Source organism: Populus euphratica, unplaced genomic scaffold (assembly GCF_000495115.2).
Source record: "Populus euphratica unplaced genomic scaffold, PopEup_1.0 scaffold50.1, whole genome shotgun sequence".
Lineage (NCBI taxonomy): Eukaryota > Viridiplantae > Streptophyta > Magnoliopsida > Malpighiales > Salicaceae > Populus > Populus euphratica.
Genome location: NW_011499870.1, coordinates 148,427 through 172,730, shown reverse-complemented (window position 1 = coordinate 172,730; position 24,304 = coordinate 148,427). Strand labels below are relative to the sequence as shown.

The 24,304-nt window shown below is 33.7% G+C and overlaps 2 protein-coding genes and 1 pseudogene across 5 annotated transcripts; 2 read left to right on the top strand and 1 right to left on the bottom strand.

The window, feature by feature from the left end:
* Positions 1-45: 45 nt before the first annotated feature.
* On the bottom strand, positions 46-4,893 carry LOC105126998 (uncharacterized; annotated as a pseudogene).
* A 2,843-nt stretch (positions 4,894-7,736) lies between these two features.
* LOC105126997 (PTI1-like tyrosine-protein kinase 1) lies at positions 7,737-11,745 on the top strand. Its single transcript, XM_011028065.1, has 8 exons — positions 7,737-7,879; positions 8,491-8,671; positions 9,263-9,516; positions 9,640-9,766; positions 9,873-10,146; positions 10,805-10,937; positions 11,056-11,142; positions 11,281-11,745. The coding sequence occupies exons 2-8, from the start codon at positions 8,578-8,580 to the stop codon at positions 11,416-11,418; spliced, it is 1,107 nt and encodes a 368-aa protein (XP_011026367.1). The 5' UTR covers positions 7,737-7,879; positions 8,491-8,577; the 3' UTR covers positions 11,419-11,745.
* A 4,409-nt stretch (positions 11,746-16,154) lies between these two features.
* Positions 16,155-24,304, top strand: LOC105126996 (pentatricopeptide repeat-containing protein At3g18110, chloroplastic-like). Of its 4 annotated transcripts, XM_011028062.1 has the most exons (8): positions 16,155-19,849; positions 19,960-20,160; positions 20,304-20,394; positions 20,810-21,650; positions 21,968-22,033; positions 22,328-22,457; positions 22,581-22,672; positions 22,851-23,229. In XM_011028062.1, exons 1-4 carry the CDS (start codon positions 16,251-16,253, stop codon positions 21,353-21,355), a joined length of 4,437 nt encoding a protein of 1,478 aa, XP_011026364.1. In that variant the 5' UTR covers positions 16,155-16,250; the 3' UTR covers positions 21,356-21,650; positions 21,968-22,033; positions 22,328-22,457; positions 22,581-22,672; positions 22,851-23,229. The 4 variants fall into 4 exon arrangements, with proteins under 4 accessions (XP_011026364.1, XP_011026365.1, XP_011026363.1 ...); XM_011028063.1 differs by lacking the exons at positions 21,968-22,033; positions 22,851-23,229 and adding an exon at positions 23,928-24,304 and having other exon boundaries at positions 22,581-22,696; XM_011028061.1 differs by lacking the exon at positions 21,968-22,033.

The following is a 24,304-nucleotide window of genomic DNA, read 5'->3' as shown; positions in this document are numbered from 1 at the left end:
AGATTTGTTGCATGAACCAATCAATGAGTCTTCTCTATATAAATCAAATTTGTTGCATCAGGCTGGAGTTAACTGGGTCAGCCATTTGACCCAATTCAAACACAGCAAAAGAGAAGGCAATCCCACGCACACAGACAGACACACTCTTCCCAATATATGGAAATATGCTCCTTCAAATTGACATGGTTTGGTTGAACTGCTAAGCTTCAGCTTTCAGACTGACCGAAATACCTGCCTGAAATTGTTGCAAGAATATTCAGCATGATAACCTCATCATCAAGTTCAGATTTGCCAACTCGCAAGCTAGCGCATTTCCGGAGGAGACCACGAAGAGCAGCACACGTGTCAGCATCTAATGGAGCATCAACTGCTGCACATAAGGCAAACAGCCACACACGATCATTCTTGGACAATCGAAGTTTCTGCCAATTTTATGCACTGCCTCAGCATCGAAACTCGAGCAACACTATCCATAGCTAAAATGACAGGTAAGGTAGGGTAGTTGCATAAAGCATCACTGGAAGAAGCTTCATGAGTTGGATGCTGAGAAGGTGTTAAGCTTCTTCGATCTTCATGATTTTCCATGCATAGCTGATCAATGATGCTCTCAGAGCTGGGAGCATCGGGCTGTTTACAGGATTGGACTTCATCAGTTCTAAGGTTATTGAATTTTTCGACAATAATGCTTTCAGAAAGCTGAGGGGAACAACTCCCATGAACAATAATAGCTGCTGGTTGCATCTTATGGGAAATTTTAGTGCTGGGACCGTCATTTTGAGAGAAAAACTGAAATTCAGTGAAAGAATAACGAAGTCAGTTCTCTAAATTAGCGCTATACATGTTCTATTATTCTTGTTATATGATTATGACCTAGCAAGCAAGCCTTAACGACCTTACATGTTTTTTCCAGCTATATGCAGAAATGAATACTATACAGTTTTCCTTCTCTAATGTCAAAAATCCTCCCTCGAGTAAAACAAGCACTTTTCATTTTTGAAGGCATGATTTCTGGTAAAAAGGATCAAATGATACATCTCTCGCATTAATTAAACATGCAACATTCTATAAAACTACAGACAAATATTTTCATCAATTCTCCAAGAAAAAGAGATAAAAGTTCATTTCAAAGAGAGGTGAACAGATCAATGGAGAAATTTTTTACCCCTTTTCGGCTAAAGCAGACAAATAGAGTTTGTTTACAAGCTCTGAAAAATCAGCAAGAAACATATCCTCCCCCTGCCTTGACGGCAGTAAATATTCTGGGCACTTGGCAATGTCAGGAATCTGGGGCATATAAACAGTTTGTTCTTTGTTAACTCTACTCCAATCAAGCTTGGCTACTTTACTTTCGGAATGTGAGCAGCCTCCCACCTAAACAGAAGAAGAAAGAAATATCAGTTAACTGGGAAAGGAAAAAAAAAAGTAGGATATATAACTGGGAAAGATATACCAGTAAGACTTTAGCACACTAGCATCAATAACTGGGAAAGGGAAAAAAAAAGTAGGATATATAATGGTACCTGACACGCCTGAGGTATTCTAATCCGTCCTCTGGAGGTCCAGAATCAAAATCTGGTTCTCCTTCTACAGCAAAAGCAGGTCTCTGTATGCTAGCATAATCAGTGTCACTGTCATCTTCTTCATCATACTCTTCCACCGAAAGTGTAGCAACACCTTCACCCTCAATACTGCTACTGCAAGCAGGATTCAATAGATCCAATTTTGCACCCCATCTCCTTCCATGTTTTCTAATCCATCATCCACATTTTCAGATGATTCTTCCCCTGAGATTAATCTCAAAATTTAGAATCCCTCGCACATTTTTTTTTAAAATGGTAATCTTGAACTCAAAATAAATATATAAATAAATAAACAGCACAAAGATATTTCAGCCAGAGAGATGAGAAAATGGTGAGGAAATAACTGTAACAGGTACAGCATTCTGTGCATTCACCAAAAAGTAGCGGGTTGCATCTCTTTATTAGATTTTAATCACAAAAGAATGTAATTGAACATGCTGTACAATGACACAAAGGTCCCAAGAGGTCTAGGCTGGCCAACAGAAAGAATTTCTATGTACAATGACTATATCCAAGTAGCATACACACAGCAATCATTAGCCTAACAGTTCAACAGATATGTGCGGATATGAATAAGGACTTTAGCCAGATTCCCTTGGGCTACTCTTCAAAGTGCAAATACATTCAATGGTTCCATCTTCCCCTCGCTGCAACCACACCTGCCCAAACAGAAAGTGAACCAATCAAATAGACAAAATAAGAGCTGAAATCAGAAGGGAATGGATGGAGAATCTGATTTCGACATCTTTATTATGATTTTACCTCTTTTATTTTCAAAAGAAGGGAGCTAAAAACCAGGAGGTAGAAAAGGAAGTGAAGGAAACAAAAACAACAACAAAGCCTCTATCCCAAACCAGTTGAGTAAAGGAGAGTGAAAATTAGAAAATAAAAATACATTAGAATTTTATGAAAAAAATGAGAAAATAAAATGGGAGGAAGAGAAAACAAAAGAATTGTAAATCAGATCTGCTGAACTCAAAGAAAACAACAAACGAAATTTCCATTGAATAGATGAAAAACAAACACAAGCACCAAGAATTTTGGTGATAAGAACAATGAGAAGCAAAGGAACCAACATGATCATCAAGAATAGATTTCTTGAGAAGCAAGGAACCAACATGATTGCTTTAAAACAATCAAGGGCCAGCGGCAGCTAAAGGACAAACAGCATTTTAGTAACAGAAGCCGCACAAAAGGCAGCTGTTTAAAACTCAGATTTTCGGGCATATCATTAAAGCATCATCTGCATAACCAAATAGCCAGGCTATTTGTTCTTCAAATCAACTGCTTGGCATTTCATCTGCACTCAATAAAAGCTCGACTGTTTGCAAGACCTGCTAGAGTTGACTCAAACCAACTATGCAGATATGGTGATGATAACATTCACCATCTTATATCCTAGAATGTCAATGGAGACCTGTTCTGGGCCAAGCGTGCAATAGTTGAAAATCTTACAACCTTTTCTTCTTAACTATAATTTTCTTTTCTTTTCTTTTCTTTTTTTCCCCACTCTCTCCCATCCAAAAAATGAATAATCTTAGGTTTGGGCAGACACTAGACACCATCACTCTTCATAGACTCTATTCAAAATGAACCGGTGAAGTTTAAACTGTGATACAGAAAGAATCAATGCACTTAACAGAGTTCGTAATAACAAGAGTGCATCAAGTCATTCCTATTTCATCCGAATAGCACGCCATAACACGATACATGTCAGTAAGCCTTTTACGTTGTGATCTTAAAATTAAGTTATATAGTGAGATGCTAAGGCCTCTTCTAAATAAAAACATCACATGAAACAAGAATTGAATATGTTAACCAATCACAAGCGCCATGCAGAAATAATTCAAACGTTGTGGTATTAAAACAGTAAGAAAATGCAGGCGGGGAACAAGAACACCACTTACCAAGAATGTCAGGTTCCTTCCTTCCAAAAGGCTCCAGGGGATTGAAGTTCAAGCAAACGTTCTTCTGATGCTTTGAACTTGCCAAGTCTTTATACCCCTCCACGACATCATATCCGAGTCCAGTGTATACATCTCTCCACAATTTTCTCTGTTCTACAATATTTGCAAACCTCAGGGCCTCCATTTCCACCCTCGAGTACTTCCTCTTCGTCTGATCCCCATCTGGTGCACATCTATCTCGAATTTCACCAACATGGATTGTTCTATTTTGAGCTTCACCAACTTCGGTCACTTTCTTTTGCCCTTCACTCGTCTCCAAACCCGTTGTTGCAGCCTTTCCCCTTCTCCGTGGCCTTTTCTCCTTCTTTCCATCAGTTCCCTGTTTCCCATTCTTCTTTCCATTCCTCTCAGCAACATTAGCACCACCATTAGCAGTTTCGGTCTCTGAAACTGGTTCAATCAACACTGTATCATCAATCAATTCAAACTTCATAGAACGTCCAACAGATTCACCAAATCCTTTGAGACTTCCCGAGACTCCCACATTAGTATCAAAATCATCAACATTGTTATCCACACTGGTTTTGTTCTTAAAGATTGAACCAACTTCAAGTTCTTCCAGTAACTGCTGCTTCTTTGCTTCTAATAAACTTTCTCCTCCGCTTTCTTTCACCTTCACAGACTCTTTATTAACATCAGTACCCACGTCCATCTCAGCCTCAAAACATTCACTTCCCACAAAATCTTTCCCCTTCTCTTTCACTTCTTTCGCATCATCAACACTCCATTCAATCTCTTCTTTCTTTAATCTTCCATCCACAGAATTCTCAGTTTCTTTCACTTTTGCAACAGAACTCTCAATCTTTTCATCAAACTCTCCACTTTCAGAAGACCCAGAAACCAATCCACAAAAACCAACTTTCTTTTCATTCAAAAAATCAAACTTTACTTCATTTTCTTCAAAACGCACTCCTTGTTTCTCTCGTAAAATATTATCAGATTCAGTTAAACATGAGCTCTTTACCTTCTTGAAAGACGTTGGACTTGCATTGTCTTGATGATTGGCTTCTTCTTGGACTGCCTTTGTAGGTGAAAGAATTGAGTCTCCTTGAGGAGAGAATGTAGAGAAAAAATAACAAGAGTGGTCTTTTTGTTGTTGTTGAAGGAGAGATTCTTCTTCTTCAATCTCTGTGATTCTTCTTTTGGAACCAACTGATGTATCATCAGCCATCTTGAATTCTGTTTTCTCCAAGCCAGAAAAGGCACATAAATCTTGTTTATCGGAATTCTAGAGAGGGTTCAGAAGCTTTGGTTTTTTGGATTTTAGAGAGTTTTCTGTGTTTGAAAGATTGAGACTCGAGGGAGCGAGGGAGAGGGGGGGTTTACAGAGATGATTTTCGAAGGTTTAGTTTTTGAGTGGGTTTAAATAGTTTCTTAATGGGCTTTTGAGTTCAATGGCTTGGGCTTTTCGATGGTCATGAATCAATCTCCACGTCTGAATTAATGCAGTTAAACTTTTTTTAGAAAATATTTTTATTTTAAAAAGATATTAAATTAATTTTTTAAATAATTTTTTTATGATTTTAATATATTAATATAAAAAAATTAAAAATATCTTCATACATTTTTAATTACAAATATTTTTATGAAAATATTATATATGACATTACTAAACATGTAATAAATATTTTAGTTATTAAAATCATTATAGAAAGAGATTTTTAAAGTTTATCTAATATATTAAAATAATATATTTTTATTTTTTTAAAATTATTTTTGATATCAATACATAAAAAAATATTAATTTAAAAAAATTAAAAAATTAAATGTTTTTATACATATTTTTAAAATATAAAAATAATCAGAATTTTAATATATTACACGGTAACTTTATAAAATATTATATATTTTAACGGTAAAAATCTAAATAATAGATTAAAAACACGATAACTTTCTAAAGATAAATCAAGAGTGTGTTTATTTTTAAGGTTGCATATGTCATAAATAAACATTCCTAAATACATTAAACATGTAATTATAAATTTAACATAATAATTTTTTTTATGTGTACGTGTTTATCTTTAAAAACCAGCGACTTCTTGCTAAAGTTTTTGAATAACAGGTGAAAGGATTTTCAAAAACTATGGAATTGATGATTGATTTTGCTCTGTTTGGTCTTGCCATGCTTTTAAGTCAAGCAACTGTTTGGAATTTTTTATTATTATTTAAATTAGATTAAACTAGTTTAGATTTTATTAGTTTTAATTTTTTAAAATTGAAATCAAACCACATTAAATAATTTTTATTTTTTAAAATTAATGTTTTTGGTTTATGTACATATATCATAGTTTTGCTTAAATAGAAAGAACCAAACATTCATACTCTTGGGAATATAATTATAATTATTTTTCATGTTAAAATATATCAACATGGTATATTTTTTAAAATTATTTTTAAAATTAATGTATCAAAATAATTTAAAAAATATATTAAAAAATAATTTTTATAAAACATGATTTATATTGTATTTTTAAATAGTATTTTCCTCTGTAAAATAGATATTAAAGTTGACTTGATTTTGTCGGTTCACTGGATAAATACATGATTTAAAATGTGACTTGATTAGATTTTAATTTAAACAAAAAAGATATTGAGCCACCCAAGTTGAATTTTTTTTAAAAAAATAGCATTTTAACAATAAAATAACTATTGAATCAACTCAAGACTCTAATAAACAATCCAAATTTTGATAATATTTAGTAATATTGTTTAAATCGTGTTTTTTAATTTTTTATTTTAAATTTATTTTTTTTATTTTAAATTTATTTTGTTGTTCAAGTATTAAAAATAATTTTAAAAAATAATAAAAAATTATTTTAATATATTTTTAAATAAAAAATATTTTAAATAGCACTTACAGTCTTTCAAACAACTCTTCCGCACGCTGCAGAGGCCTCGGAGTGTTGGGATTATATTATACTTACCTTTAAAAAAAGCGAAGACGCCCAAGTTTCCGTATTGGTTGACACTCAGACCTCCAAAATGGGGGCTGCGAAACTTGTATGGAAGCGCAGATGCCTCGTAAGAGCATATAATTTTCTTTTTTGATTTGGCAATAAATTAGTGAATGGCTGGTGATACAGCTCACTGCAATGGCGTCACCACGAAGGAACACTAAAATAAAGCCCTCTTTCTAGCCAGTTGACATGAGACCATTGGACCGCAGGGTTCAGTCATCCGCTGAAGATCGGTAGGTCGATGGAGGCGGAGCACTCCATTCTACGCTTGGGATAGCACCGAGGAAACCTGTTGAAGAAGAAGAAGAAGAAGAATCTGTCTCCCTTTGCTTCTATCGAAGGAAACCAGAAGAAAACAGAAAAATGAAAAGCTTTTAGTAATCTGGAATCAATTTCAGAACGAAATGATATGGAATATTACGAGCTTACACGCAGATCAGAACAAAAGTTAGTTTCTAATGAATAAAAAAATGTAATTTCAATTAATAAAAGTGTATTTTAAGAATACATTAAATCTCCTTTATATGTGTTATAATTACCTGTAAATCCTATATTCTAGGAGAAAGAAAACCCTAGTCCAGCATGCAAAGCAAAGGATATCAAACCACCGTAACGGAAAAAAAAAAAAAAAAAAAACCTTTTGCTTATTTAAATAAATAATATTTTTTTAAAAATATTTTAAATATTATTGAATTAAAATAATAAAAAAAATTAATTTAAAAAATAAAAGATTTTCAAAAAAAACTTTTAAAATATAAAAACAACCCACCGCCCCACCTGGGCTATATCCTCCTCATAATTCGTCGTCCATCAACACTCTCTTTCCTCCATGACCGCCGTCCCCACCTTTTTCTTTAGAAATTTCAAAAGTTAATAGCATTTTCTATGCTAATAAAATCGAACAACAGCGATGTCCTTGTTTACTAATTTTAGAAAGAGAAGAGTTTTTTAACTTAGTCCTTGTAGTTTTCTATAATCATCTTTTAATCCTCGTTGTCTCAAAAATAGTATATTTAATTCATATACTCTTAAATCCTTTCATAACCTTAAGTCAAGTGCTTAAGTCAATTTAAATTTAATAACTGCTGGCTAAATTGAGGATGGTCAACAAATGGGGAAAGGGATGTATTATTTTTCTTAATAATGTAAGGACTAATGGATTAATATTTGAAAACTACAGGGATTGAATTTACATTAATTTGATCGTCTTCATAGAGAAGAAAACTGAAAGAAGAACAGAACAGAACAGAAAATAATTATTTGCTTTATTCTTCTTTCCGCGTTGCCTATCTGTCTCTCTCTCTCTCTCCCCCAAATATAAACCCAAGAAGAAATTTCCAAACCCTAAAAAAAACACACACACGCATACAGACAGGTATGTAAATGTTTATTTTGATTTTTTCTAAATTAGTATGTTCTTCCTATAATTTCGATTACGATCTGTGCTTGTCTCTCTTAATTTATTTTTTCTTAGTTAATATTTAGGTGTTTTTTCCTCTTCATTTCCTTTCCAACTTCTTTTCTCCTTTTCTGTTTTTTCTTTAAAAAAAACCAAATTTTAGGGTTTCTTTCTTTGATTTTGTTGTTGATGGATAAGGAGAGTGAGCATCTTAATTGTGGGGTAAGCTCTGATTAATCAATGGGTTTTTATTTAAGTAACTGGTAGTAAATATTTAATTAGAGTCGTTAAAGTTGGTTTAATTGTGTTTCTCAGTTTTTTGTTGAAGTAATGGCAGAATTAGTATTTTAGTTTTTGAATTTTTCTGTCAAAAATGTGTTAATTATGGTAATTTGTTGTCAATATGTGAAAAAAGAACAAGAGGAAATGCTTAATTTTGAGGGATTTTTTAAAAAATTCCTGGTTCTTTTTTTGGAATTTTTGTTAATTCAAAGGATAATTTCTTTGAATATTTTTTATGTTATATCTGTTTCTTAGATTGTGGTTTTGAATACTGAAATAGTTTTTTTTTTTGGTGGAATGTATAGGCACATGCAACATCTCCTGGGTACTTTGCACGATTTGAGAGAACAGGTGGTGGCGAAGAGGAATTATTTCTGAAGAAAAGAGGCCAGATGCGTCGGTGGCTCTGCTGTACCTGTCAGGTAGAGGAGTCTTACCAAGAACATGAGAATGAGCGCATCAGAAGCACGGGGAACTTTGGTGATGGTACATTACTCTGAACCTTAACTTATCTTCTTGTTCACAAACTGCCGGTAATAAGGGAAAGGAAGGGAAGGGATAAAAGAATTTGCATCCATGTCAATTATAGGATTCTGAAGTCTACGGTTTGGTCAGTTAGCTTTTGTGGTGCTTATTGTTTATAAGTGCGGTGTTTTAATTAGCATTATGGAATGGTTAAGTTCATTGATATGGAGGGAAACTGTTTTACAGTGTTTGCCAAACTGATCTTTGCAGTTTTGTGTGGGCTATGTGCTTAGATCTTTTTGAACAGCATATAAATCTTAGAATTGAAGGATCTGAGGATGGTGGTTTTGATACTACAACTTAGGTTCTGTCTCTATTAGCTCATGATTTGGTTATGATCTCTCTACATAGCAGCTTCTTCTGTTATGTTACTTGGGCTCCTAGCAACTTTCATTAGATTTAGTGAATTTGGTGCCCATTACATATACACATGCATCTACATTCATTGTGTCTGTTTCAAAGTCCAGCTCTGTCATTTCTGGGGTTTAGTTGATTTAGTGTGGTTTCTTGTTTTGAACTTTCTAGTTTGCCTTTCCATTTGCTGCATCTCAGGGTATCCTAAAGGCTCAAAAGTATCAGCTCCTGCCAAAGCAGAAGTACAGAAGGAAGCACCACCTGTTGAAGTGCCTGTGTTGTCTTTGGAAGAACTGAAAGAAAAGACAGATAATTTCGGGTCGAAGGCATTGATTGGTGAAGGCTCCTACGGAAGAGTTTATTATGCAAGCTTAGAAAATGGAAAAGCTGTGGCCATAAAGAAACTCGATGTTGCAAGCGAGCCAGAGACAAATGTTGAATTTTTGACCCAGGTGTGTTTTCATTTTAATGGGAAAAGGATGACTTGTATCTGATTTGTCTGTTATATGATACTATTCTGTTCTCTGCAATTTTTCCCTTTTGGTCTCTTAAGATATCTGAAATTGTTTACCCAGGTTTCCATAGTGTCAAGATTGAAACATGAAAATTTTGTGGAGTTACTCGGTTACTGTGTAGAAGGAAATCTTCGAGTGCTTGCATATGAGTTCGCAACAATGGGATCCCTCCATGACATATTGCATGGTATGAGCTCATCTTTTCTGCTCTTCACATACGCTCTACATTCACTAAAAAAGTCCTCTAGAAAATAAATACAATTGATTAACATTTTATATTCTTGCAACGGCAGGTAGAAAGGGAGTTCAAGGTGCACAGCCAGGACCAGTTCTTGATTGGATGCAGCGAGTGAGAATTGCTGTCGATGCGGCAAGGGGATTGGAATACTTGCATGAGAAGGTACAACCTGCTGTAATACACAGAGATGTCAGATCAAGCAATGTGCTTCTGTTTGAAGACTTCAAAGCCAAGATCGCAGATTTTAACCTTTCAAATCAGGCTCCTGACATGGCTGCTCGCCTTCATTCAACTCGAGTTTTAGGAACCTTTGGTTATCATGCTCCTGAGTAAGGCTTCTGTAACTCCTTTTCTTTTGTGGTGCCATGGTTACTGTACTTCACTGCAAACTGCTGAAAATAAGTGTTATCATAAAATGCAGTTTACAAGTATAATTTGATTTTGAGTGATTCCAATATGTTCCCAGCCAAATCAATCCATACCTGGGCAAATTTTAACTATATGGATAAGGTTTATCTATAGCTTCATCCTCCTGAGATAAGTTTTGTTGTTAGAACACCTGAAATTCTAGATAGGGCATGGCTCAATATGTGTATATGTGAATGCATGGTAAAGATTTAGATTATTTGAGCTTTCAGATTTAACTGTAATTACATTGGTTTCTTGACACTTTAAACTTTCATTCAACTGTTAGAGATGGGTGCCCTTTTCGTTCTCAGTCGTTCCAATTTTCCAGTAGATGGATCACACAAAGAAATGATCTATCGCTTGTTTTCCTGCTCATCCTTTTCTTTTCTTTTCAGGGGCATAACATCATTATTTGTCATTGGAAACTATTTATTGGATGTTTAAACCTTTTCTCTCAGATATGCATCCACTTGTTCTGAAATTTCCATTTCATTGTATCTTCATCTCTTCATGGTATATTATCTTTGTAAATAACTGTTATTTGTTATTGAATGCAACTGATTTTTGGCTGTTCTGCAGGTATGCAATGACTGGACAATTGACACAGAAGAGTGATGTTTACAGTTTTGGAGTAGTTCTCCTAGAGCTTCTTACTGGGAGGAAACCTGTTGATCATACCATGCCACGCGGACAGCAGAGTCTTGTTACATGGGTGAGTTTCCTGTCTTGTTCATAGTAGTATTATATTTTCCTTTTCATTTAGCATATTTCTTTTGGAATTTTTTCTTCAGCACTCAAGAAGTTTGACATCAACTATGTTTTTTTGTTAGGCTACACCAAGACTGAGTGAAGACAAAGTTAAACAATGTGTAGATCCAAAGCTGAAAGGAGAATACCCCCCTAAAGGAGTTGCCAAGGTATCATTTCTCTCATGAATATTGTCAACAATTGAATACGTGCACTGTGTTAAGCACAGTTGACAATGTTTCTTCTCGTGCATGGTTGTGTTTGTGTTTTGTTAGCTTCTAATGTTACGGTTGTTTTCCCTTTTGCAGTTGGCAGCTGTGGCAGCTTTATGTGTGCAGTATGAAGCTGAGTTCCGGCCAAATATGAGCATTGTTGTCAAGGCTCTCCAACCACTTCTGAAGGCTCCCGCTGCGGCTCCTGCTCCTGCTCCTGCTCCAGAGACCTAAACCAAAGAAATCAGTTTCTTGTGTTGGAATTTCTGCAGCTTGCACAGTCTGGTTTCATGCGGATTTCTGCTGACAACTCTATATATTTTTAAAATTTTTAATATATGAGATCGGATGTGTAGGTTTGGGGTGTGCTGTTTAGTGCTACTGGTAAGAATTCTGTCTGTTGCTTGCTGGTATCGCTCCTGGCTGCTGATAAAAAAAAAAATGTTGATTACTGTTTGCTTTCAAACGATTCTTTTGTGCTCATTAACAAATGTTGTTCATAATTTACCGAAACCTTACGGCAATGCCCATCTGTTGGGCTGCAGCCCTTTTCATTCCTTTCTCTTCTCCTAGCCTGGGCTATACTGTACATGTCCTCTTGGAGGCGAGGCTTCTTGACTTGAGCTGAATTTGTTTTTTAATTCATTCCTCCATTGATGACTTTTTAGAATCATGGAATGGTTTTCTTGCTTCCAGAATAACAAAAATTCAAGCATGAGAGAGACCTCTAAGAATGTTGGCAAGAATGTGGGCTGTTCTTAGGGGCCCTTGGTTAGCTTTATATATGGTAGCAAGCTGGGTGGAGGACCTCCTATTAAATGGTGATATTAGGAGGTTGTGAGGTTGTTTGGAAATGTATATGTGGTTGTAATATTACGAGGTTGTGAGGTTGTTTGGAAATGGCTGTAATTTTTTTTAAGGTATTTTTTATTTAAAAATATTTTTAAACAATATTTTTTATTTTTTAAAAATTAATTTTTATATTAATGTATGATTTTTTAAAAATTATTTTTTTATATTAATGCATGCAAAAAAAATTAATTTAAAATAAAAAATAAAAAATATATTTTAAAAAAATATATTTTTAAAATGTAAAAATAAACAGGTGCCATCACCACACTGCTATACTGAAAAAAAAAATTCATTAAAAATAATTAACGAAAACTTTTAAAACCCCAAAAATTCTCTACCAAAAGAATTTCAAGAAGTGGTCTTTCTATTAATTGCCACGAGTTCTTTTACAACAGAAAAAGGGCCATACTGGAACTTTCTAATATATCTAAGGTTAGCATTAATATATTTTAAAGTATATATTTTTTCAAATAAAAAAATTGTATATACAAACTTTTTCAACATGTTTTCTGTAGTTAAAAAAGTCCTAAGTGAGAATTCAAATATTTATGCATATATGTAATCAAATATAACAAGAACTATATGTACTAATAAATAAATAAATAATCATAAATAATAACTTAAAATAAAAAATTAAGAAATAGATGTAGATCAAAATATTTAATTTTGTAAACCATGATATTTACCCAATTGTGTTTGCTAAATTTGTTTATTATAATAGTTTTTCTATTCAAGTAAATGATAATAGAAATGAAGACACAAATTAAATTAATTTAATAAAATAAAAAATTATTAGATAAGGCTACACATATTAAAAATATTATTTGAAAATAAAAAATAAAATTTATCTATACAAAAAGATTAAAAAAAGTATATAGATGAATCAAATAAAATCTTTAAAATTTAAATGTATAATAAAAAAATCATTTAAAAGAGATTCTCTAAATAAAATGAAAAGGAAAAAGGGTATTGATCTAGACTTAAAAAAATAGAGAATATAAAAAAGTGTTAATTTAAAAAATAAAATAAAATTAAAAGCAGACGGTTGGGCTATCATTGAAGACCCATAAAATACCTTGATAATCATGATAAAACCTATTTATAACCTCAAAAAACCATACTAAAATCAAAATCAACTCGAGCTCAAATCTGTTTTTTTCATAAACCTTAAAGATAAAAAAAATTAATATTAATTCCTCTTATTATACGAAATCATTTGAATCAAACATCGATTATTTGATTGTCTAAATCGGTGTTAATGATTTTTTTTTTACCGTCAGAATATGACGACCTCTATCTCTCCTTTCTCAACTAGAGACTAAATAATAAAAAAAATAAACTTTGATATCAAAATTAAATTTAAAAAAAAAATTAAAATACTAAAATTATATAATTTGTGTTGTTTTTAAAATTAGATGACCAAAATGTATTTTTCCCTAAACTTTTGGCATGTCATTCATGTATGACGCCATTTAATCTTGACCCCTATTCTTCCAAACTCACCTTTACTTAAAAAATCCAAATCAATTAGCCTTTAATTAGGATCAAATTGCTCAAAAAAAAAATTAAGGACCAAAATAATTTTTTAAAATGAACATGGTCAACAATAGTATTTTTTGAGAGGTTGAACGGTGTTAGTTGTATAATATTTACCTTCACACATTTTAGTTTTTAAGTAATTTGTGATTGCTCAAGATAGATAGATTTTTTGAATTTATTAACTCTTCTTAACCTAGTTATAAAATCCAGATTAATTAACTTTTAGGTTAAAAAAATATTGAAGTGATCTCTCTTTTACTCTAGGTGAAACTAGCCCTTAAATCATTGTCTTTATTTTTTAAAATTTTTTTTATAAAAAAAGGTTGTTTTGATTATTTTTATTCTTTTAAGATCAACCCTACCTCATGAACCGATCGAGTTAGCCTATAACCCAAAAGCTAGGTTTCATAGCTATAAAAAATAATCTAAAATTGATGAGCGATTCAATGTAGCCCTCTTCATATTTTTCTATTCACCATTACTATGTGATGATATTTTTGTTTGCTAAAAGCTACATGAAAATTTGCTTGCTTTTAAACTAAGTATAATTATCTTTCCACATTATTCCTTACACATTATAAATTTATTTGAAGGCATTTTTATCAATTCAATGTATCTATAAACAATGAAATAACCAAAATATTCCTGGTGAGTAAGAAAAATAAAAAATATCGGGTAAAAGTATTTTGGTATTTTTGTTTTTTTATACATAATAAAATTACACATATAACTTTGAATCTAAGAAATTTAATTTATTGGAGTTAGGATTATTATGGTCTTCCATCAATCTTTTTGTTAATTGTTAGTTTGTTCAAAGATAGTTACATAATTGATAATTAAAATAATATTTTTAACTTAAAAAAACTGTTTGCACACGCTCTATAATGGTGCGTGCGACAACTCCATATGCTAAAAAACAAGCTTTCATTGTCTCATGTTATCCCTTCTCATCTCCTCTTCTATTTGAAGTGGCTTGTGTTTTTCAAATGTTGTTGGTGACCTTTTATTTTCCTTTTCCTTTAATTTCTCTCTCTTGACATGATAAATACATTATGGTCACATTGTGGTCATTGTTGTTATTAGTGCATTGTTGTTATTGGTATTTTAAATTCAATTGTTTTGATTTCTATAATTTTTTCATTTTCCTTTTTATTAAAGTTTTGTTGTTTTTTAGTTTAACACTAGCTTTTTAATTTTATTTTTTAATTCAGTCCTTCTACTTTTAATTTTTTTTTGTCCTTTGTCCTTTTGTCAAAGTTTTTATGACTTTTAATTTTATTCTTTGTAGTTTTTGCTTTTTCTATGATAATAACGATTCCAATTTGATCATTGTTTTTTATTTTTTATTATTTGTTTTGTTATTTTGTTAAAATTTGTATAGTTTTTAATTTTATCATTCAAATCAAGTTCATAATTTTTATTTTTCAACAACAATAGTAGTAGTAGTAAGAATAGTATTCATAACAATAATAATATTAATAATAGGTGATGGTAATACTAATAACAGTGATAATAATACTAATAACAATGATGATGATGCTAATAAAAAAATAATAATAGCAAGGTTGGTAGTAGTTGTTGTTGTTATATTATTATTATTATTTATAGTAACAATAAAAATGATGACAGTAACAATAATAATTATAACAATGATAATATTTTTAATGATAACAATAAAGATAATAATAAAATAAATAAATTAGCGATGATAATAAAAATAATAGTAGTAGTAGTGGATACTACTACTAGTGATAATAATAATAAGAATTATAGCAATAATAATGATGATATTAATAACTGTGATAATAATATTGATGATAATAGTAACCATAATAATGATGACGATAATAATAATAATAATAATAATAATAATAATAATACTAATAATGTTAGTAACAACAATAATAATATTGATAATATTAATAACTATAATACTAATATCAATGATTGTAATAGTTATGATGATACTATTACTTTTAATAGTAATATTAATAGTAATAACAATAATAACAATAACAATTGATAAAATTATTATTATTATTATTATTACTATTACTAATAACAGTAATGTCGCCACCGCCACCACCACTATCGTCAACAATTATGTTTTTAATAATGATAAAAATAATAATAGTTTTAATGATGATAATGGTAATACTAATTATATTACTTATTACTTATTAATATTAATAGTAACAATGATTTTGATGTTTATTTTTTAAATTCTTTCGTATAATTAATTTTTTCAATTTTATTATTCAATATTTAATTTATTGAGAATTAGACTATATAGTTTTTTTTGTATTGAATATTTTAGGTCTAATAATTCGAATCATAAATTACAAAAAATTAATATATTTTTTTAAAGCCTTATAAATTTTTTATTAGATCACTCTAGTTATATAATTTAGACCACAACATTCTTATATATTTATCATAATCAATTTATAATATTATTTTTTCTACTTTATTAATATTATTTTTTTTATAAAAGAAATAGTCTAAGTTATAGCTTTAATATTATTTTTTCTACTTTATTAATATTTATCCAAAACTTATATCACTTGTTTTTTGTCCTTGTGAAGACAAAACGGTCCTAAATCCCAACCCTTTACCCTCCATTCCCTATCCCCTCCTTAAAACACAAAATATCGGAGACTGTCACGAGTTGAAGCATGGAGTGCAGTGGAGTGCTGGCTTTTCTACCATCAACACCTTCAAAGGTATGCAAAAGCACCTCTCTTTCTTGCTCTTTGCATCAATCGGCACCCTCTACTGCCACTACTGAACTTAAAAACAACAGTACTGATTGTAGTGATAATGCTCCACAAAAATTTAGCTATAGCAGAGCTTCACCGTCAGTCAGATGGCCTCAACTTAAAATGAATGAAACCTATCATTCTTCTCCACAAACCCAATTCACTGAAATGTCTAAAGATGGAATCTTGAATCATTCATCACTTACCCAATTGACTGAAATGTCTAAAGATGATATCTTGGATGTGGGCTCTTTCGAACTGAGTGATGATGGTGATGATGATGATGGGAGTCAAGAAGAAAAGTTGAGGTGGAGGAAAAGTAGGACTAGAGTTAAGAAAATGAATAAATTAGCTCTTAAGAGGGCTAAAGACTGGAGGGAGAGGGTGAAATATTTGACTGATAGGATTTTAGGATTGACACAAGATCAGTTTGTGGCTGATGTTCTTGATGAAAGGAAAGTGCAGATGACACCAACTGATCTTTGTTTTGTGGTTAAGTCTGTGGGCAAAGAAAGCTGGCACCGGGCGTTGGAGGTCTATGAGTGGTTGAATTTGCGCCATTGGTATTCCCCCAATGCGCGGATGCTATCCACAATTTTGTCTGTTCTGGGAAAGGCCAATCAAGAGGCATTGGCTGTGGAAGTATTTATGAGGGCTGAACCTTCAGCTGGGAATACTGTGCAAGTTTATAATTCCATGATGGGTGTATATGCGCGGCGTGGTAGGTTTAATAAGGTCCAAGAACTACTTGATTTGATGCGTGAAAGAGGGTGCAAGCCAGACCTTGTAAGTTTCAATACATTGATAAATGCTCGATTGAAAGCTGGTGCAATGATGCCTAATTTGGCTATTGAGCTTTTAAATGAAGTGAGAAGATCTGGGCTTAGACCAGATATAATTACTTATAATACTCTTATCAGCGCTTGTTCAAGGGCATCGAATTTGGAGGAGGCTGCTAAGGTTTTTTATGACATGGAGGCACATCATTGCCAACCTGATCTTTGGACTTACAATGCCATGATTTCAGTTTATGGAAGATGTGGACTGTCTGGCAAAGCGGAGCAGCTTTTTAATGACTTGGAGTCAAGAGGGTTTTTTCCAGATGCTGTGAGTTATAACTCATTGTTATATGCTTTTGCAAGAGAAGGGAATGTGGAGAAAGTGAAAGAGATTTGGGAGGAAATGGTGAAAATAGGGTTTGGCAAAGATGAGATGACGTATAACACTATGATCCACATGTATGGGAAGCAAGGTCAGAATGAACTAGCACTACAACTTTACAGGGACATGCAGTCATCAGGCAGGAATCCTGATGCAGTTACATATACTGTTTTAATTGATTCGCTGGGGAAGACAAACAAAATAGCGGAGGCTGCAGGTGTGATGTCAGAGATGCTGAACACTGGGGTTAAACCTACCTTGAAGACATACAGTGCTTTGATTTGTGGGTATGCCAAGGCTGGCAAACCAGTGGAGGCTGAAGAAACTTTTGATTGCATGCTCAGGTCTGGAATTAGACCTGACCATCTAGCATACTCGGTTATGCTGGACATCCATCTAAGATTTAATGAGCCAAAGAGGGCAATGACTTTGTACAAGGAAATGCTTCATGATGGTATCACACTGGATCATTCCCTTTATGAGTTGATGCTGCTAACTCTTAGGACGGTAAACAAAGTGGAAGATATTGGAAGAGTTATCAGAGATATGGAAGAAATATGTGGCATGAACCCACAAACCATGTCTTCTATTCTCGTCAAGGGTGAATGCTATGATGAAGCTGCAAAAATGCTGAGACGGGCAATCAGTGATCACTTCGAAATAGACCGTGAGAATTTGTTGTCTATTTTGAGTTCATATAGTTCATCTGGGAGGCACTCTGAGGCACTTGACTTGCTTGAGTTCTTGAAAGAACATTCTCCGAGGTCCAGTCAAATGATTACTGAAGCTTTGGTTGTTATGCTTTGCAAGGCTCAGCAGCTGGATGCTGCTTTAAAGGAATACTGTACTAATAGAGAACTTGGTTTTACTGGGAGTTTTACCATGTTTGAATCCTTGATTCAATGCTGTTTAGAAAATGAACTCATTACTGAAGCTTCTCAGGTTTTTTCTGACATGAGGTTCTGTGGCATCAAAGCATCTGAATGTCTCTATGAAAGCATGGTGCTTTTGTATTGTAAAATGGGGTTTCCTGAAACAGCCCATCATCTAATTGATTTTGCAGAATCAGATGGCATAGTATTGAATAATACATCCCTTTATGTCAATGTGATTGAGGCATATGGAAGATTGAAGCTATGGCAGAAAGCAGAGAGTGTAGCCGGGAATATGAGACAAAGTTGCATTACTGTGAACCGTAAAGTCTGGAATGCTTTAATTGAAGCTTATGCTGCAAGTGGCTGTTATGAACGAGCCAGGGCTATTTTTAATACGATGATGAGAGATGGCCCTTCTCCAACTGTAGATTCCATTAATGGTCTCTTGCAGGCTCTGATTGTTGATGGAAGATTGGATGAGCTTTACGTGGTAGTTCAGGAGTTGCAGGATATGGGTTTTAAAATAAGCAAAAGTTCTATTCTTTTAATGCTTGATGCATTTGCAAGGGCTGGGAACATATTTGAAGTGAAGAAAATATACCATGGAATGAAGGCTGCAGGTTATTTTCCTACCATGCATCTTTACAGGGTAATGGCTCGGCTGTTAACCAGGGGAAAACAGGTAAGGGATGTTGAAGCCATGCTTTCTGAGATGGAAGAAGCAGGATTCAAGCCTGATCTTTCTATATGGAATTCTGTGCTCAAGATGTATGTGGCAATAGAAGATTTTAGGAAGACAACTCGAGTTTACCAAAGGATCAAGGAGGATGGGCTGGAGCCAGATGAGGACACTTACAACACATTAATTGTGATGTATTGCAGAGATCAGAGACCAGAGGAAGGTTTATCACTGATGCATGAAATGAGAGTGGCAGGATTGGATCCTAAATTGGATACCTACAAAAGCTTGGTTGCATCATTTGGCAAGCAGCAGTTGGTGGAGCAAGCAGAGGAACTTTTCGAGGGGTTACAGTCAAAGGGATGTAAACTAGATCGCTCCTTTTATCATACAATGATGAAAATATATAGAAATTCTGGAAGTCATTCTAAAGCTGAAAGACTGTTTAGCATGATGAAAGATGCAGGAGTGGAACCCACTATTGCCACAATGCATTTGCTTATGGTCTCCTATGGCAGCTCTGGACAGCCTCAGGAGGCTGAAAAGGTTCTTTCTAATTTGAAAGAAACAGGTTCAAATCTCAGTACGCTGCCCTATAGTTCTGTTATTGATGCTTATCACAGAAATGGAGATTACAACATTGGAATTCAGAAATTGATACAGATGAAGAAAGAGGGTCTGGAACCAGATCATAGAATATGGACATGCTTTATTAGGGCTGCAAGTTTGTCCCAGCGCACAAGTGACGCCATTTTCCTTCTAAATGCTCTCCGAGATGCTGAATTTGATCTTCCAATCAGGTAGTGATTAGCTACAACTGTTACTATGGCTACTATGAACAAGATATATATTTTAGTAGCATCACACTATTTTTTCATAGCGGTATTTCTGAGTGATTTTTCTTTTGCAGGCTTCTAACAGAAAAACCTGAATTGTTGGTTTCAGCACTGGACCGGTGCCTTGAGATGCTAGAAACCCTGGAAGACAATGCTGCCTTTAACTTTGTCAATGCATTAGAGGATTTGTTGTGGGCTTTTGAACTTCGAGCCACTGCTTCATGGGTTTTTCAGTTGGCCATCAAGAAGAGAATATATCGTCATGATGTATTCAGGTAAAAGCTGATGACTTTTTTTTCTTATGAATTTTATTGGCTTTATCATGTCAAACTATACAGAAGGATCTCATAGTATTTTCTCTTAAAAATTATTATGCTGCACGTGGATAAATTTATATCTTGTGGTCTTTGGAACTCAGGGTAGCTGACAAGAACTGGGGAGCTGATTTTAGAAAGCTGTCAGGTGGTGCAGCTCTTGTTGGTCTTACTTTTTGGCTTGACCACATGCAGGCAAGATCTCTCATGAACTTACGAATATGATCTTTTTATGTGAACGTATGATTTTTATTGATCTATTTTTACCCAAGTTGAAGATGTGAATTGCCAACCTGAAATTCCTTCTCCATGCATATGGGATAAACTTGCTGTCATTGAACTTCAGACATGCTTCCCAGTACAAGCACATGCAAAATACATTAATATTTCAATGAGCACACAGGCATGTCTGTATGTACCCCTTCAGTTTTTCAGGTAAAAAGTATTTGTGCGAATCCATGTTCAGGCATGCTGATAAATCTAACAAATGGAAATCATCCATGTCTCCTATACAAATGCTTAATGTCACTATCCAGAAGGAGAATAATGGCAAAAAGGATCTTTTGGTTTTACATTGCGTGTCTAAAGCATAATACTTTTAATGTGGCAGGACGCATCCTTGCAAGGATGTCCAGAATCTCCAAAATCAGTTGTTCTGATAACTGGGACAGCTGAATACAACATGGTGTCCCTTGACAGCACACTGAAGGCGTGCCTTTGGGAGATGGGTTCCCCATTTCTTCCTTGTAAAAGTCGGAGTGGGCTCCTTATAGCCAAGGCCCACTCCCTCAGGATGTGGTTAAAGGACTCTCCTTTCTGCCTGGACCTCGAGTTAAAAAATGCCCCTTCTCTCCCGGAATCAAACTCAATGCAGCTAATAGAAGGATGCTTCATAAGGAGCGGTCTTGTTCCTGCATTCAAGGAGATAAATGAGAAGGTTGGGTTTGTGAGACCAAAGAAATTTGCTAAGTTTGCTTTACTATCAGATGACAGAAGAGAAAAGGCCATTCAAGCATTTATAGAGGGTGGGAAAGAAAAGAAGGAAAAGATGAAGAAGAGGGGAGAGCTTGGTAAGAAAAGGAATATCAAGGTCATGCTCAGAAAGAGGAAGTTTACTCGGCAAGCCATGCTATCAAACAGGGGGAGAATAGCTTAGACTATAAAAATATAAAAAATGGAGCAGAATCACCAAACGGAACGATGGCGTGGTTGTACTGGAATATAATAAGCTATGCATCTTTCCTGATTTCTTGTGCTTTCAAGTCAAGATGAAGTGATATCATAGTATATTTTACTTAATGGATGATTCAATAAATGAAGCAAGAAAATTTGAAGGAGTTCCAACTCATAATATGCAGTGATACATATCCAGCGTCATTCTTGGCTTATCAGTTCAGCTGTGGGTATCTCATTCCGTGCAGCTCATCACAGTTCACAGAACTACACGTGATGTAAGAATCTATTCCCAATGACACATTATCTTACCTAAATCATTTTTTGTTTATCCTTCATTTTATTTATATATTTTTCATTTTTTTTAAGTACTGTCACCTTCTTCTCTTCATCACATGCGAAACAAATTGTAACACGTGTTGATGACATAGTCCCTTGCACTTGTAGATTTTTTTTGTAAGATTTTTGTTAGTATATGGAGCGTTACTTGTGGAACGTGCAAGACCCCCTGGGCTTTTCTTCTAATTTAGCTTTATATTACTTCAAGCAGTGTTATTTTTCTTTCCTGATTGTGTCACTTTCTTTGTGGAAGCAGAGGACATCTTTTTATTGACCAAAGATGGAAGTTTCTAAGGCTGTCATCACAACTTAATTGCAAATAGTATGTCTCAGGGCTACTTTTGACACTTGACTTCATTTTGGCTAAGATATCCAATGAAGAGGGAATCATTCTCTTCACAAGCTATCGCATTAAGATGTTTTGAACTCTATGAACGTACCTTTTTTTTCTTATACTCGGTGATAATTGTTAATGTATTAGGATAAATATGTTGTAATAGAAATAATTTCTATTCCAGCTCAATGGTTTGCTTATATCTTGTTTTCTAATTCTAAACAAATATTAGTGGTTGTGGAGCAATGCATCTTATTTGCGGCTTGTACACCTGTTGTGCAGGTATGCAATCACTAGATGATTGATAGAAGGGTGATGTTTACAGTTTTGTAGTGGTTCTCCTAGACCTTTATGCGGAGAGGAAAACTATCGATCATACCATGCAAGCAAACAGCATAGACTTGTTATATGGGTGAGTTTTCTGCCTTGGTTTTCGCCATATTATTGATTCTCTTCTGGTTAGCATTCTATGTATATATTATTATTTTTTTCCTTTTATGTTTGAGAAGATCCAACATAAGTTTGCTTTTGTCAGGCTACCCCAAGGCTGAGTGGAGTCATAGTTGAATAATTTATATATAATATATCCAAAGCTGAAGGGAGAATATCCACCTAAAGGAGTTGCAAGATATCATTTTCTTCACCGATATGGTCAGCAATCGAACGTACACACTATATTACGCACGGAGCCAGTACTTTTTTTTTTGCCCTTTTCTGGCTCCCAGTCTGTGCACATACATATGTCCACATCCTCATGTGTATGAATTTGTTAGCTGCATGATATCATTTTCCTTCTCCATTTTGCAGTTGGTAGCTTTGCAGCATCATATATGCGGTAAGAAGCTGAGTTCCAGTTGAATATGTGCATTGTTGCAAGGCACTATAACCACTTCGGAAGGCAGCTGGTGCTCTCTTGAGACCTAAACCAAACTCAGTTTCTTGCGTGGGAATTTCTGCAGCTTTTGTGCAATTGGTTTCACTGCATTTAGAGTTCCTGTTCAACTCTTTATATTTTTTATACCTGTCATATAACGTGTTGGGGCGTGGAGGCTTGAGTTTTACTGTAACTATCAGTGCCCCTGATGCTCTGTTGGCGTTGTTTCTTGCTGTTATTTGCACCAGTGACCAGACTGCTGATTTTTCAAGTGATGATGGGATTGCTGGTGCAGATTTCCTTTCTTTTATTTTGATATCCAACCATATTTGTTAAACCGGGCATGCCCCGGTAGGGTGGCTCAAAGCTTGACCTTGCCGGTTTCAAATTAAATTTTAAAAATATTAACTTAATAAAATTTAATTAACTCGTACGAGAGCATTTTCATGTAGTTGTATTTCTGTTTTTTAAAAAATTAATTTTTTGATATATTTTAAAATGATATATTGATTTTAAAAATAATATTTTTAAATAATATATATTTCACTACAAAAAAATATTTTAAAAAATAATCTTTATTATATGTTTTTTAAATAATAGTCACTTAACAACTTATTCCAATTCAACTTCAATGATTTAAATGATATAATAATTTATTCTGATTTAATTTAAATGATTTAAATAATAATATTTATAATAAAAATGATTAACAACTTATTCCAATTCAACTTCAATGATTTAAATGATATTATAATAATTTATTCTGATTTAATTTAAATAATTTAAATGATAATATTTATAATAAAAATGATTGATAGACTTGTAAGTTTAATTATCTAGTAACTCTTGACAATCGAACGTACACACTATATTACGCACTGAGCCAATATTTTTTTTTCCTTTTCTGGCTCCCAGTCTGTGCACATAGACGTCCACATACTCATGTGTATGAATTTGTTAGCTGCATGATATCATTTTCCTTTTTTTTTATCCTTTTCCATTTTGCAGTTGGTAGCTTTGCAGCATCATATATGCGGTAAGAAGCTGAGTTCCAGTTGAACACGTGCATTGTTGCAAGGCACTATAACCACTTCGGAAGGCAGCTGGTGCTGTCTTGAGACCTAAACCAAACTCAGTTTCTTGCGTGGGAATTTCTGCAGCTTTTGTGCAATTGGTTTCACTGCATTTAGAGTTCCTGTTCAACTCTTTATATTTTTTATACTTTTCATATAACGTGTTGGGGCGTGGAGGCTTGAGTTTTACTGTAACTATCAGTGCCCCTGATGCTCTGTTGGCGTTGTTTCTTGCTGTTATTTGCACCAGTGACCAGACTGCTGATTTTTCAAGTGATGATGGGATTGCTGGTGCAGATTTCCTTTCTTTTA

Excerpts from the sequence above, each read along its gene's own strand:
- LOC105126997 (XM_011028065.1), top strand. The coding sequence starts at position 8,578 with ATGCGTCGGTGGCTCTGCTGTACCTGTCAGGTAGAGGAGTCTTACCAA. Across the intron at positions 8,672-9,262 it reads CACGGGGAACTTTGGTGATG|GGTATCCTAAAGGCTCAAAA; the intron begins GTACATTACTCT and ends GCTGCATCTCAG. Across the intron at positions 9,517-9,639 it reads ATGTTGAATTTTTGACCCAG|GTTTCCATAGTGTCAAGATT; the intron begins GTGTGTTTTCAT and ends TTGTTTACCCAG.
- LOC105126996 (XM_011028063.1), top strand. The coding sequence starts at position 16,251 with ATGGAGTGCAGTGGAGTGCTGGCTTTTCTACCATCAACACCTTCAAAG. Across the intron at positions 19,850-19,959 it reads GAATTTGATCTTCCAATCAG|GCTTCTAACAGAAAAACCTG; the intron begins GTAGTGATTAGC and ends TTTCTTTTGCAG. Across the intron at positions 20,161-20,303 it reads TATCGTCATGATGTATTCAG|GGTAGCTGACAAGAACTGGG; the intron begins GTAAAAGCTGAT and ends TTTGGAACTCAG.